This window comes from Rhinopithecus roxellana, chromosome 20 (genome assembly GCF_007565055.1).
Source record: "Rhinopithecus roxellana isolate Shanxi Qingling chromosome 20, ASM756505v1, whole genome shotgun sequence".
Taxonomy (NCBI): domain Eukaryota; kingdom Metazoa; phylum Chordata; class Mammalia; order Primates; family Cercopithecidae; genus Rhinopithecus; species Rhinopithecus roxellana.
Genome location: NC_044568.1, coordinates 11,409,983 through 11,425,531, shown reverse-complemented (window position 1 = coordinate 11,425,531; position 15,549 = coordinate 11,409,983). Strand labels below are relative to the sequence as shown.

At 34.7% G+C, this 15,549-nt stretch overlaps 1 protein-coding gene across 1 annotated transcript in view; it reads right to left on the bottom strand.

Annotated features, from left to right (window-relative positions):
• LOC104653868 (zinc finger protein 91-like) overlaps positions 1 to 15,549 on the bottom strand; it is a 78,901-nt gene that overhangs the window by 27,867 nt on the left and 35,485 nt on the right. Inside the window, exon 4 of the mRNA XM_030925350.1 lies at positions 70 to 3,276. Within this exon, the coding sequence (XP_030781210.1) occupies positions 70 to 3,276 (3,207 nt within the window). The remainder of the gene's footprint in view (positions 1 to 69; positions 3,277 to 15,549) is intronic.

Sequence of the window (15,549 nt, the reverse complement as noted above, 5' to 3'; positions counted from 1 at the left end):
GTTTAGTAAGGGTTGATGGGTGGTTAAAAGCTTTGCCATATTCTTCACATTTGAAGGGTTTTTATTCACTATGAATTCTCTTATGTGTAGTAAGGGATGAGGAGTCACAAAAGCTTTTGCCACATTCTTCACATTTCAAGGGTTTCTCTCCACTATGAATTACCTTATGTGTAGTAAAGGATGAGGAGTCACAAAAGCCTTTGCCACATTCTTCACTTTTGAAGGGCTTCTCTCCACTATGAATTCTCTTATGTTTGGTAAGGGTTGATGACTGCTTAAAAGCATTCTCACATTCTTCACATTTGTAGGGTTTCTCTTCAGTATGAATTCTCTTATGCTTAATAAGGGTTGATAGCTGGTTAAAAGCTTTGCCACATTCTTCACATTTGAAGGGTTTCTCTCCAGTATGAATTCTCTTATGGTTATTAAGGTTTGACAACTGCTTAAAAGCTTTTCCACATTCTTCACATTTGTAGGGTTTATCTCCACTATGAATTCTCTTATGGTTATTAAGGTTTGACAACTGCTTAAAAGCTTTTCCACATTCTCCACATTTGTAGGGTTTATCTCCACTATGAATTCTCTTATGTTTACTAAGGGTTGATGGGTCATTAAAAGCTTTCCCACATTCTCCACATTTGTAGGGTTTTTCCTCACTATGAATTATCTTATGTCTAGTAAGGGTTGATAGGTGGTTAAAAGCTTTGCCACATTCTTCACATTTGTAGGGTTTTTCCCCACTATGAATTCCCTTATGTGTAGCAAGGGATGAGGAGTTACAAAAACCTTTGCCACATTCTTCACATTTGTAGGGTTTTTCTCCACTATGAACTCTCTTATGTGTCCTAAGGGATGAGGAGTCACAAAAGCCTTTGCCACATTCTTCACATTTGAAGGGTTTCTCTCCACTATGAATTCTCTTATGTGTCATAAGGGATGAGGAGTCACAAAAGCCTTTGCCACATTCTTCACATTTGAAGGATTTCTCTCCACTATGAATTCTCTTATGTTCAGTAAGGGTTGATGACTGCTTAAAAGCTTTCCCACATTCTTCACATTTGTAGGGTTTCTCTCCAGTATGAATTCTCTTATGTTTAGTAAGGGTTGACAGCTGGTTAAAAGCCTTGCCACATTCTTCACATTTGAAGGGTTTCTCTCCAGTATGAATTCTCTTATGGTTATTAAGGTTTGATAACTGCTTGAAAGCTTTTCCACATTCTTCACATTTGTAGGGTTTATCTCCACTATGAATTCTCTTATGTTTACTAAGAGTTGATGGGTGATTAAAAGCCTTGCTACATTCTTCACATTTGTAGGGTTTTTCTCCACTATGGATTATCTTATGTTTCCTAAGGACTGATGAGCGATTAAAAGCTTTGCCACACTCTTCACATTTGTAGGGTTTTTCTCCACTATGGATTATCTTATGTTTCCTAAGGACTGAGGAGTGATTAAAAGCTTTTCCACATTCTTCACATTTGTAGGGATTCTCTCCATTATGAATTCTCTTATGTACAGTAAGTTTATAAAACTGGTTAAAAGTTTTGCAACATTCTTCACATTTGAAGGGCTTCGCTCCATTATGAATTCCCTTATGTGTAGTAAGGTTTGAAAACTGGTTAAAAGCTTTGTCACATTCTTCACGTTTGAAGGGTTTCTCTCCACTATGAATCCTCTTATGTTTGGTAAGGGTTGATGACTGCTTAAAAGCTTTCCCACATGCTTCACATTTGTAGGGTTTCTCTCCAGTATGAATTCTCTTATGTTTAGTGAGGGTTGATAACTGGTTAAAAGCTTTGCCACATTCTTCACATTTGAAGGGTTTCTCTCCAAAATGAATTCCCTTATGGTTATTAAGGTTTGATAACTGCTTAAAAGCTTTTCCACATTTGTAGGGTTTATCTCCACTATGAATTCTCTTATGTTTACTAACGTTTGATGGGTGGTTAAAAGTTTTGCCACATTCTTCACATTTGTAGGGTTTTTCCCCACTATGAATTCCCTCATGTGTAGTAAGGGATGAGGACTTGCAAAAGCCTTTGCCACATTCTTCACACATGTAGGGTTTTCCTCCACTATGAATTCTCTTACATATAGTAAGGGATGAGGAGTCACAAAGGCCTTTGCCACATTCTTCACATTTGAAGGGCTTCTCTCCACTATGAATTCTCTTATGTTTGGTAAGGGTTGATGACTGCTTAAAAGCTTTCCCACATTCTTCACATTTGTAGGGTTTCTCTCCAGTATGAATTCTCTTATGTTTAGTAAGGGTTGATAACTGGTTAAAAGCTTTGCCACATTCTTCACATTTGAAGGGTTTCTCTCCTGTATGAATTCTCTTATGGTTATTAAGGTTTGATAACTGCTTGAAAGCTTTTCCACATTCTTCACATTTGTAGGGTTTATCTTCACTATGAATTCTCTTGTGTTTACTACGGGTTGATGGGTGGTTAAAAGCCTTGCCACATTCTTCACATTTGTAGGGTTTTTCTCCACTATGGATTATCTTATGTTTCCTAAGGATTGATGAGCAATTAAAAGCTTTGCCACATTCTTCACATTTGTAGGGTTTTTCTCCACTATGGATTATCTTATGTTTCCTAAGGGTTGAGGAGTGATTAAAAGCTTTTCCACATTGTTCACATTTGTAGGGTTTCTCTCCAGTATGAATTCTCTTATGGTTATTAAGGTTTGATAATTGCTTAAAAGCTTTTCCACATTCTTCACATTGGCAGGAATTATCTCCACCATGAATTCTCTTATGTTTACTAAGGGTTGATGGGTGCTTAAAAGCCTTGCCACATTCTTCACATTTGTATGGTTTCTCTCCAGTATGAATTATCTTATGTGTAGTAAGGTATGAGGACTGGTTAAAGGCTTTGCCACATTCTTCACATTTGTAGGAATTCACTCTAGTATGAATTATTTTATGTTGAATTAGATGTGAAAGCATGCAAAATGATTTGTCACATTTGCTACATTTAAAAGATTTCTTTTTAGGATGTCTTGTCTTACATCTATTTGAATTTGAAAATTTGTAAATGACATTTACAGATTTATAACATAGAAATGTTTTGCTCTGGGTAGCTGTCAAACATTTGTTAAGTTTCTCATAAACTCTTTTGTGCATTTTACAATCATCCACACTTTTACAGTCTTTTCTTAGTGGTAAATTCTCATCTCTACATTTTCCATATCTTCTCAGTATCACTTTTTGAAATGAACTTCTTATGTTCTGCTCTGGCCAAAGGTCTTGGGCAAAATAAGAACACATAACTGAAAAAAAATAAAAATAACAAATTACTCCACTTGCTACACTAAGATTTGTATACTCTATATATCTAAACTATAAAATTATACAAACTACATAAGCAAGATGGCACAGAAAAGTACCACAGACACTAATTCCTTCATAGACATGTAAATTCAACAAAAACATGCTGAACAAAATACATTTGTGAAAGATTTATAAATAAGTTACTTCTGTGCAGTATCCCAGGTGAGCACAATGCAAAGAGTCACATAGAAGGAAAAGCCCGTAACATTTACCCAACAAACCTCTTCCTGCTCCCCAAACATAATACAGTGCCTTTAGAAGTAAATTGCCAACACCTGTTTTTTTCCAAAAAAACCGACAATAATAGTGACCACATACATTTCTATTTCTGGCTTTTTACACACTGGTTTCTGTCTCCCATGGCATTAAGTACTAAAGGAAGTGGTGGCTAATATGGTTTGGTTCTGCGTCCCCATTTATACCTCATTTTGAATTGCAGCTCCCATAATTCTCTTGAGTTGTGGGAGAAACCTAGTGGGAGGTAATTGAATTATGGAGCCAGGTATTTCCTATGCAGTTCTTGTGACAGTTAACAAGTCTCACAAAATCTGATAGTTTTTATAAAAGAGAGTTCCTCTGCACATGCCCTCTCTCTGTCTGCTACCATGTAAGATGTCACTTTGATTTTCCTTTATTTTCTGCGACGATTGTAAGGTCTCCCCACTTACATGGAACAGTGAGTCCACTAAAGTTTTTTTCTTTTTAAATTACCCAGTCTTCGGTATGTCTTTATTAGCAGCATGAGAACAGACAACTACAGTGGTATTCTTTAGAATGACAGTTTGAGTCTGCTAAGACCAAAGGTAAATGCTACAGCAGTAGACAGACTGCAGTACCACAGAGAGAAAACACATGTATAAAATGACGACTGGCCATTAAGAAGAAACACTAATAAATTTCTTTAACTAAAAAATGAACACAAAATTTCAGACAAGACACATTCTAAGAACATGTTTGAGAGATTCCCAGAATCTCTAGCTAAAAAAATTGGTTTCAGGCTATGCCAGAAAATAAGCTACATCATAAAGACTGTGACAGATAGCTCTTTTTAAATGTCCAAATCTCAATCAAAGAATACAATACATACAAAATATTACAACAACATAGCCCCATATAAAAATTATAAAATGTTCAGAAAGCAACCATAAAAAATGAAGATGCATAAATTAATTTCAAATTAAATAACAGTGAGTGAAATAGGAAAACAGACAACTACAAAAAATGGAATAACAAAAACATTAAAACATCAAAACATTGTAGAGGCAAAAAATACAAAAAGAAATAATAACTAAAAATCCTAGAAGAGGCCAGGTGCAGTGGCTCACGCCTGTAATCTCAGCACTTTGGGAGGCTGAGGCAGGCAAATCATAAGGTCAGGAGTTCGAGACCAGCCTGACCAACATGGTGAAACCCCATCTCAACTAAAACTACAAAAATTGGCTAGACATGGTGGTGTGCACCTGTAATCCCAGCTACACATGAGGCTGAGACAGGAGAATTGCTTGAACCCAGGAAGTGGAGGTTGCAGTGAGCCGAGATCATGCCACTGCACTCCAGCCTGGATGACAGAGCGAGATTCAGTCAAAAAAAAAAAAAAAAATCCCGGAAGAAAAAGATGATGTAAAAATGTAGAAGCTGAACAAACAAACTAGGATATGCATAAAGACATGTATAACCAACATATATATGAACTCAATTTCAAAAATCACAGACAAAAAGAAAACCTTGGGGGATACAAGAGGAAAGTGATGTGTCATTTACAAGCATAGTCTCATGAGATAAACAGTGAATTTGCCAACAAAAAATTTGCAGGCCAGAAGGGAACTATGTGCTATAGTCTAAGTCCTGAAAAAAATATCTGTCAAGGGAAAATTATACCAACAACAAAACTGTCCTACCAAATAAAAAGAAAAAAACCTTCCAAAATAACCAAATTCTGAGAAAGTATATTGGCACTGCATGTGACCTACATATCAAAGATGATAAAAAGAGTTCCTTTCACTGAAAATAACATGATGCAAGAAAATAGCACCTAATTATATGAAAACACATCATTCTGGGAAAGATATGCACATACACAAAAATAGAATTCCATAACATTATCATAAAGGTGCAAAAAACATTTTAAATTATTGTTTAAAAATTTAAAGATAAAAGCATAGAAATTTTTATAAACATCTGTTAATGAATGTACAACATAAAGATATAATTAGCAACATAAATAACAAGAGAGAGCAAATGTAATGAGGAGGAATATTTCTTTGCAACTGAAGTTAATTTTTTACAAGATTAAAGTATATTGTTGTATCTTTCAGAGGTTTTATGTAAACCCCAAGGTATCACAAAGAAAATATCTGTATAGATGCACAAAAGAAAATAAGAAAGTAAAAGCATATTAATACAGAAATTAAAAAGACACAAAGACCAGAAAGAGAGGAAATGAGGAACAAAGATACAAGAATCAAATAAAAGAATCAAATAGCATTAGTCTTTCTATTTAATTATATATATACACACACACACATATATATAACTTTTCAATCAAGAGACATACTTTCAATAGAGATCTATACAACATATTTTAAAAAGGAAGACCCAACTTGCCTTTCTACAAGTCATTTCAGATTTAATGACCAAAAAAAAAAACCTGAGAGCAGCAAAATAGAAGTAGATGTTCCATAAACATATTAACAAAATGGTAGAACAGCTCAAAATAATATACAAGCTACATATCTTAAGTCAAAAACTCTCATATTTTATAAAATTTACTTGAAGTCCAAACTCCAAAGCTACAAAGGAAGATATTAAGTAATAATAGATTCATTCACTGGGAACCTATGACAAATTTTTATGTACATTTGTGTGTGTGTATATCTCACATTAAGGTTCGAAGTATATAAAGCAAATATTGACAAAAACTAAAGAATCACAGAGCATATATTACTAGGATACTTCAATACCCCATATTCTATAATAAAAATGAAACAAGACACATTAGTAAAGAAACAGAGGACTTGAAGGCAGTATAAAACAATTATTCCTAACAGAGGTATAGAGAACACTCAACAATATCAGGATACATTCATCTCAATATCTCATCCAACATTGTCCTTGATAGACCACTTCTTAGATCAAAAAAGAAGTCTTAACAAAATTTTTAAAACTGAATTTTAAAAAATTACTACCATCAAAATAGAATGAGTATAAAACCATAAAAAAGCTGAAAATTTCATAAATATATATAAATTAAACAACAAGCTCTTTAACATGCTGTTGTTGAAAGGCTGAAATAATTAATATTATGAAGATGTCCACACTGCTCAATGTAGTCGACAAATTTAATGCAATGCTTTTGGAATTTCACATGGCATTCTTGAAGTAATGCAAATTTCTGTCACCAAAATCATTCAGTAGGTATAATTTGAAAATATTAGAATTTCACTCAGTTTTCAAAAACCAGAAAACATTCTAACTATAAAGATAAATGTTACTGACATTATGCAAAAAGAAATGAGCCAGCCTCAAAGAGACAGAGACTGTATAAAATACATAACGTAGCCACACTCTCAGGAACAGAAAACAGAATGGTGTTTGAAAAGTGCCAAGAAATGAGAAAAATTCATGTTGTGTAATGTGTATTGAGATTTGGCTTTGCCAGACAAAAACATTCTAGCAATATGTAGCATAATAATGTCAATGTAATTAACATGACCAAAATGAATATTTAATAATACTGCATTATAAATTTTGTTACGTGTTTCTGACAAGTAAAAATGAACAATACCTAGAATAGATTCTGGTATCTGATGGTTTTAAAATTATCTTCAAATCTAACATTTTCTCCCGGTTGGGAGCAGCAGCTCACACCTATAATCTCAGCACACTGAGAGGTCGAGGTGGCAGATGACGAGGTCAGGAGATCAAGACCATCTTGCCCAACATGGTGAAACCCCATCTCTACTAAAACACAAAGAATTAGCTGGGTGTGGTGGTGCACACCTGTAGTTCCAGCTACTCTGGAGGCTGAGACAGTGAAATTGCTTGAACCCAGGAGGCAGAGGTTACCATGAACCAAGATTGCACCACTGAACTCCAGCCTGGCAACAGAGCAAGAGTCCATCTCAAAATAAATAAATAAATAAATAAATAATAAAAAATAAAAAAGATTTGCTCCCACACAAAAATAATAGATTCACAGATAGGTGCTGAAATTAGAAAAAGTTTTATGACTACTCACTTAGGGTTAAATAATCATCCACAATAAACCTACACAACAAATACAGTAGTCATAAAGAAGTACAGGGATAATATCTATCTAGGCAAAAAAAGAGATAATTATATTGACAATAGACATATGGCTGATACGTGTTTGATTTTTCCTCCATACTGTCTTAAATTATAAAGAGTTAAATATTGTCATACACAATTATAAACTAATCAAACCACAATTAACTGGCGTGAGGTGTCATACCCTAAAATATACAATACAAAAACTGTCAAACAAAATTATAAATGGAATGTAAAACCGATTGGACATCGTCAAGTAGATCAATATATTCACAAAATGAATCTTAGAAGACTACAGGGAAAAAGTAATATAGAGGTTGCTTGGAGATAAAAATGTCAAACAACTTCCCAAATTTTGATGCAATAAAAAAAATTCTTAGCACTAATTCTTGATTCTAAATTACTTTACTTTAAAAAGAAGATACAAATAAATATTTTCCAAAATAAAAGGTGAGGGTGTTCATCATTACTACCATAGTCCTACAAAACATGCTACATGGTGGACAGGCACAGTAGCTCATGCCTGTAATTCTACAGCTTTAGGTGAACACAGCAGTGAGTTCACTTGAGACCAGGAGTTCAAGATCAGACTTAGCAACACAGTGAAACTGCATATAAAAAAAAGAAATGCTAAAATGAGTCAATTTGCTGAAAAATAAAATGATACTAAACAGTATTATAAAACCACATACAAATTTAAAGCTCTCTACTAAGTGTAAATATAAAGACATACAGAATTCTTTACTATCATAATGATAGTGCATAAAACTCTTAAGGTTGTAGAGAATATGATAAACAAAAAATAAATCTGCATAAATGTTACTAGGTACACAATATGAAATAGTTTTAATATCAATAACACTGGGAAATACATACAGAAGTATAGTTTTTATATTCAATTGAAGCTGTTATGAGATTAAAATATATTAAGATGCGTTATATAATCTCCATATTTTAAGATTACAAAATATTCATTAAAAATATGCAAAACAAAATTAAAAAATCAAAACCACTGCAAAATAAAAATAAAAATTAAGGCAGCAAAACAGGAAATGAGAAAACATATCTACAAAAAAATACATAAAACAGTGATAATAAAACTGGTAACAGTGACTCCATTTTTTAAGCAATTATTTAAAGTATAAATTAAACCACTTAATAAAAAGAAATGTAATCTCAGGATTTTGGAAGTAGGACATGGACTGAACATTTGATCCCAGCAGTCCAAGACTAGCCTGAGCAACAAGAAAAAAACCCTGTCTCTACAAAAAATACCAAAAAAAAAAAAAAAATATGGCTGCCTGTGATGGCATATACTTGTAACCCAGCTACTTCAGAGACTGAAATGAGAGGATCATAAAAGTTTCAGAGATTGAGGCTGCAGTGAGCCATGATCACACTACTGTAAACCAGACTGGTTGACAGAGTGATACCCTATCTCAAAAATAAATGAACAAATAAATTAATTAAATTATAAAAAGAAATAGGAACAAAATGCCTGAGTGTTTTAAAAAATGCATACAATATGGTGCCTACAAGAGACTTATTTTAGCATTGAGTCAAACAGGCTGAAAGTAACAGTGGAAAAAATTTATATTTCATGCTAATAGTAAGTACAATTTGTTTAGGTGGTTATAATTATATTAGACATTATATGCTTTAAGTCAAGTACTAGCACGAGACAAAGACTTATATAATGGCAAAATGGGTCAAGTTACCAGGAATCTATAACTATTACATTTATCTATCTATATGTAACATCAGGGCTTTAAAATATATTAAGCAAATGTTAAGTGAAGAAAAAACTACATAGGAACATAATAATTGTAGACATCAAGATCACATTTTCAATAATTAGAACATTCAGATGAAAATTCAGTAAGAAAACAGAAAACTCAGACAACATTATAGACGGTATTAATTACTTTGCATATAGCGGAATACCTGAAAGTGGATCATTTATAAAGAAAAGAGTTTACTTGGCTGCCAAGTAAGCAGACTGTACAAGAAGTGTGTGCCAGCATCAGCTTCTGGTGAGGATCTCAGGAAGCTTACAATAATGCTGGCAGGCAAAGAATAACTGGATATATCACATGATAAGAGACTGAGCAAGTGTGAGTGAAATAGCCATGTTTTTTTTAAGGAAACAGCTCTCACTTGAATCAATGAAGTGTGAACTTATTGATTACCAAAAGGATGGTGCCAAGCCATTCATGAGGAATTTACCCCTATGACCATGATCCAAATACCTCTCACCAGGTTCCACATCCAACACTGAGGATTATAATGCAGCATGAAGTCTGGAGAACATGGACATTCATACCCTATCATAGACCAAGTAGGCTTAACAGACATGTACAAAACTTTCCAGTCAAAAGCAAGAGAATACACAATATTCTTATTTGCACCTGGTATATTCTGTTAGGACACATAACGTTATTACATTTAAGAATGCTGGTTAAGTGCAGTGGCTCATGCCTATAATCCAACACTTTGGGAGACCAACGTGAAAGGCTCACTTGGGGCCAGAAGTTTGAGACCGGCCTGGGTAAACTAGTGAGACCTTGTCACTACACATAATCAAAAAATTAGCTAGGCATGGTAGTGCATGTCTGTAGTCCCAGCTACTTGGGAGACTGAGGTGGGAAGGATCACTTGAGCCCAGGAGGTTGAGGCTGCAGTGAGTCAAAATCATGCCATTGCACTCTGACCTGGGCAACAGAGTAAGATGTGTCTCAAAACAACAACAACAACAAATAAACTTAAGAAGACTGTATTAGTCTGTTTTTACACTGCTGATAAAGACCTACCACGAACAGGGAAGGAAAAAAAAGGTTTAATTGGACTTACAGTTCCACATGGCTGGAAAAGCCTCAGAATCATGGCAGGAGATGAAAGGTACTTCTTACGTGGTGGCGGCAAGAGAAAATGAGGAAGATGCAAAAGCGGAAACTCTTGATAAAACCATCAGATCTTGTGAGACTTAATCACTACCACGAGAACAGTACAAGGGAAACTGCCCCCATGATTAAAATTATCTCCCACCAGGTACTACCCACAACATGTGGAAATTATGGGAGTACAATTCAAGATGAGATTTGGATGGGGACAGAGAGTCAAACCATATCAAAGACCAAAATAATACACATGTGTTTTCTGACTAAAACTGAATGAAACTAGAAATAGCAAAAGTAAAACTGGCAAATCAAAAAACATATGAAATTAAAACACACTCTTCAACATATTCTTGCTCAATAGTCAAAAACTTAAATATGTTAAAGATGTTAATGCAACCTACAGTGATATACAAATTCAGTATAATCCCTATAAATATCCCAATAGCAGCTTTTTACAAGACTTTTGGTTGAAATTTTAAAATTTGATTATGAACTATAGCCAAATAAATACCCATGAAAAAGAATAAAGAGACATTATACTTTCTGAGTTCAAAACATATTAAAAGCTACAATAACAAAAACAATGTGGTACTGACACAAAGACAGATAAACAGATGAAAGAACAGAATAGAGAGCCCAGAAATAAACCCTTCTGTATATGATCAAATAATCTTCCACCGTGTTGCCATGATACACCATAAAGATAAATAATATTTTATCAAGTTTGATTAATAATTTGATTTTATAGTCAAAATATAATGTTGAAAACAGGAAATCTACACTAATAAAGTTGGATCATTTTCTTGAGCCATATAAAAACAATAGTTTAAATAAAATACTTGCACATAATAAAATAATAAATCTCTTAGAAACAAAATAAGGGAAAGACATGACATTGCTCTTGGCACCATTTTCTTAGATACGACATTAAATGCTTGGGCAACAAAGAACAGAAACATTTAACTACACTATACTTCAATATTTCTGTACATCAAAGAAAACATTCAATAGAGTGACGCGATGCCTTTTAGGAAAAGGGTGAAAATATTAACAAATCACATGTGATAGGAATTAATATTCAGAATATATAAACAACTCTTAACATTTAAAAATAGAGTTGAATAATTAGATTTAGAAATAGACACATAACTGAACTAAACTTTAGAAAGAAGCATTTGAAAGGACATACAAAAGTACTGATTTGTAGAGAAATGCATAAAAATTATAATGAAAACCAAAATCACCTCACACCAATTAGAATGGCCCTTACAAATCTTTTAAAAGAAGTAAATCTATTGATGATGCAATGTAAACGAAACCCATTTTGATTGTTGGTGGAAAACAAAAATACAGCCATCACTGTAAAATGTTATGTTTCTCAAATAATTAAACATGGAAGTATCATCAAATACAGCAATCTCAATTATGAATCTATATCCAAAGTATGCAACTCAGGACCTGGAAAATATATTTGAACATCTATGTTTATTGTACTAGTATTCACAAAGCCAAAAGGCTGACGCAACTCCAAAGTTCTTTCACTTACAAACAAAAAAGTAACACACACATACAGTGGAATATTATTTAGCCTAAAAAAAAATCTTGTCACATTTTAAGATAAACCTTGAGAATATTATATTACCTAAAATAAGCCAGTAACAAAACAATGAATACTATATGATACCCCTTATATGAGATATGTTAAGCAGTCACATTCATAAAAACAAAGTGGAAGAATGTTTCTCGGGGCTGAAGAAAGGGTAAAGTGGGCAATTGTTACTTAGTGGGTACTGAGTTTTAGTTTTACAAATGTAAAATTTCTTTTTTGCATAACAATGTGAATATACTTAACACGCCTGAAGTGTACAGCTTTTTTTCTTAAGACAGGATAAGGCTGGGCACGGTGGCTCATGCCTGGAATACCAGCACTTTGGGAGGCTGAGGTGGGTGGATCACCTGAGGTCTGGCGTTCAAGACCAGCATGGCAACATGGTGAAACCCGGTCACTACTAAAAATACAAAATTAGCCAGGCATGGTGCCACATGCCTGTAATCCCAGCTACTTGGGAGGCTGAGGCAGGAGAATCACTTGATCCCAGGAGGCGGAGGTTGTGGTGACCCGAGATCACGCCATTGCACTCCAGCCTAGGCAACAAGAGTGAAACTGTGGCTCAAAAAAAGAAAAAGAAAAAAAAACCACATAGGGTATTACTCTGGCATCCAAGATGTAGTGTAGTGGCACAAATATGGCTCACTATAGCCAAAACTCCCAGGTTCTGGTAATCCAGCCCCATCAATCTCCCAAGTTGCTGGGACCACAGGGGCACACCATCATGCGTGGTTATTTTTAAAATTTTTTTGTAGAGAGAGGGTCTTTATATGTTCACCAGGCTGGTCTCAATCTTTTGGGCCCAAGCACTTAGACCAAATACTTTGAAAGTATTAAAGCTATGATGCCTTTTAGTTCATGGCTATCACTGTAGTGGAATGGTTAGCATAGGCAAGTGTAGTTTTATAAAGCTCATAGTAGGCCATTGCCTCTGGAAGGAAAACATAAACCTAAGGTCAGAGACGTCTGACACTCTAAGACTGGATCCCAAAGGGGACATCACAGGGGTTCCTCCGGACCTCAACCTCTCTGAAAGGAACACCCCTGGCAGAAATTCTGAGGTCTAGTATTAAACCCTCCCTAGAATTTTGTCTCACATTTGCCATACCGTTTGGCCCCCAACATTGTATGGAATCTGGAGTTTACCACTGAATGGGAAAGTGGAAGGGCAATGCATATATACAGGCTTTTGTGATGTGGTTCTAAGCAGATGGCCTGGTTAACATGTGATGCTCTCCTTTGGTGCTGTTTAGTCCCAGTGTTCTTTGGAGTCTGCAGAGGTTGGGCCTTTAAAAATTAAACTGCCATGGAAACTGCTTTACCCAAAATTTTGGTTCACAGCCTTTATTGGATTATCTACTGGGGCAAACAAAATAAAACCAGTGAGCTTGTATTGCTATGTCATGGCTAGGGTTCCAAGCTATTAGATCTTCATTTGTGTGTATATATGTCTAGATGTGTTTCTTTACTGATACATGCTGTGTCTACCAAATTAGCTTGCAAGTAAGAGCACTCAAGTAATAAGTGTAAGCAATTTTCAAATACATGTGACTAGAGTATAACTTAAGCTGGCTTTAAAATTATTGGTAAAAATAGAAATGTCTTCAAAATGTAGATACATATTCTAAATTATGCAAGCCAGAAACTAGGTTGGCTAAACGCTTTAAGGTCATGGACTGCTTCTTTGGATTTTTAAAGTTGTTCGACTTTCATGCTTTACAGGTTTTTAAGGGCTGGGGATATATGCCATGCCCCTAGCTATGCTGGAAACAGACCTGATATGCACCTAAGTACGTAACTAAAATAACTTACCAAATATTTCACCAAAATTAATCATTGCTAACAGTTGCCATTATAACATGTAATTGAGAATACTGAAAACAGATTTACATGCAAGGTGCATAAGAGAAGTGAAATATGTCTTTAGTGAAATAATATAAGGCGTGAAAATGCAAATTTTTGCCTAGTTTAGAGGGTTAAAGGATTGTTTTAAATAAGATACAACTAAAGGTTCAAACAAGTTATGGAGAGTTTTTAAAAATTGTAAAGAGAATCTGTATGTGAACATATTGACTAAATTCAAAAGGGTATTATTTGGTTTTTCCATAAATTGAACATTGGAATAAAAGCACAAGGGTGTCTTCAGGCACTGACCCACCCTTTAACACAAATTTGTAAAGGGTTATAAAAGATTTTTAAGAATTGTACCTCATAGTCAAACTTGTTAAGATTGGATAAAATTATCTATAAGGTTTAATTTAAAAAGCTGAGGTTGACAACAATAGACTAATGCAAGCGTGAAATTTGGCTTTCTCTCTCTTGAAAAAGATTTTTCTTTGACTTTTGAATAAACTCTCTAAAAAAGAAGGGAAAGACAAGAAACGGACTGTTTGAAAAACTAGATGTTCCCTCTCGACGAGTGAAGGTTTTTACTTTACAAAAAACAAACAAACAAAATACAACACTTTGAGTCATTTAAACAGATGACTTATGGTAACCTGAACTTCTATTAAGTGTTTTGAGCCCTTACAGCTTCAAAGTTGTCTTTTCTAACCCCTAGCTTTTTGATGCTACAGAGGGCCCCTGGGACATCCAAGAGAGAGGTAACTACAGGATTATTTGACATGTTTACTTACATAGGATTGATCAGGTGGTGTTTGATTTTCAGGTTATATTTTAGTGAAAAATGTTAATGTGTGTTCCAAAAATTGTATGGGATTCCTAGAGTTCTGACGTCTGAGTTTGTGTTATCAATCATAATTAAAGTTATGTGTTAGGTTATCATAAATCACAAAGGTGACTATATTTCTTTTGTCAATCATGTCTTTCACTGTGACTATCCTAGGACATTCTAACATTCATAGATATTTGCTGTTTTGATCCGCTCAAAGAATGGATTATAACCCTTGGGTGCAGGTTTCTGCTAACTTTGGAGATTGCGAACAGGAGTTGACTGGGTGAACTGAATAGAAGACTAATCTTTCTTGACTTTTTGCTTGGAACATTGCTGATCCTTATGTTTTGTTTTTCAAAATCAAGGAAGCTTTTGAGTTATTTGTACCTTTTGACAATTGTGGAAGTGAACCAACCAATGATCTCTGACTATAGCTCAGAAAAAAACAAGAGATGGGCTATCAAACTTCAAATGGTATACAAATAGAGCCTCAGTAGATAAATCTCTTTTACTGGAAACCCTTGGATAGGCCTCTGAGAGAGAACTATTGTTTTCCCAAAACAACATCCCATGTCAGTATGAAGCAGTTAATGGTCATCATCCCTAACGCCCCTATTCTAATGGCAGTTAGATGTACCTCTTCAGAGGGGGGATTGATGGAAGTAGCTGCTGCCATTATGCTGGCTTCAGCAGAGAGGCGCAGCTGAGGTTGCACACTCCATGGAGCGGGTGAGATGTCACCTCT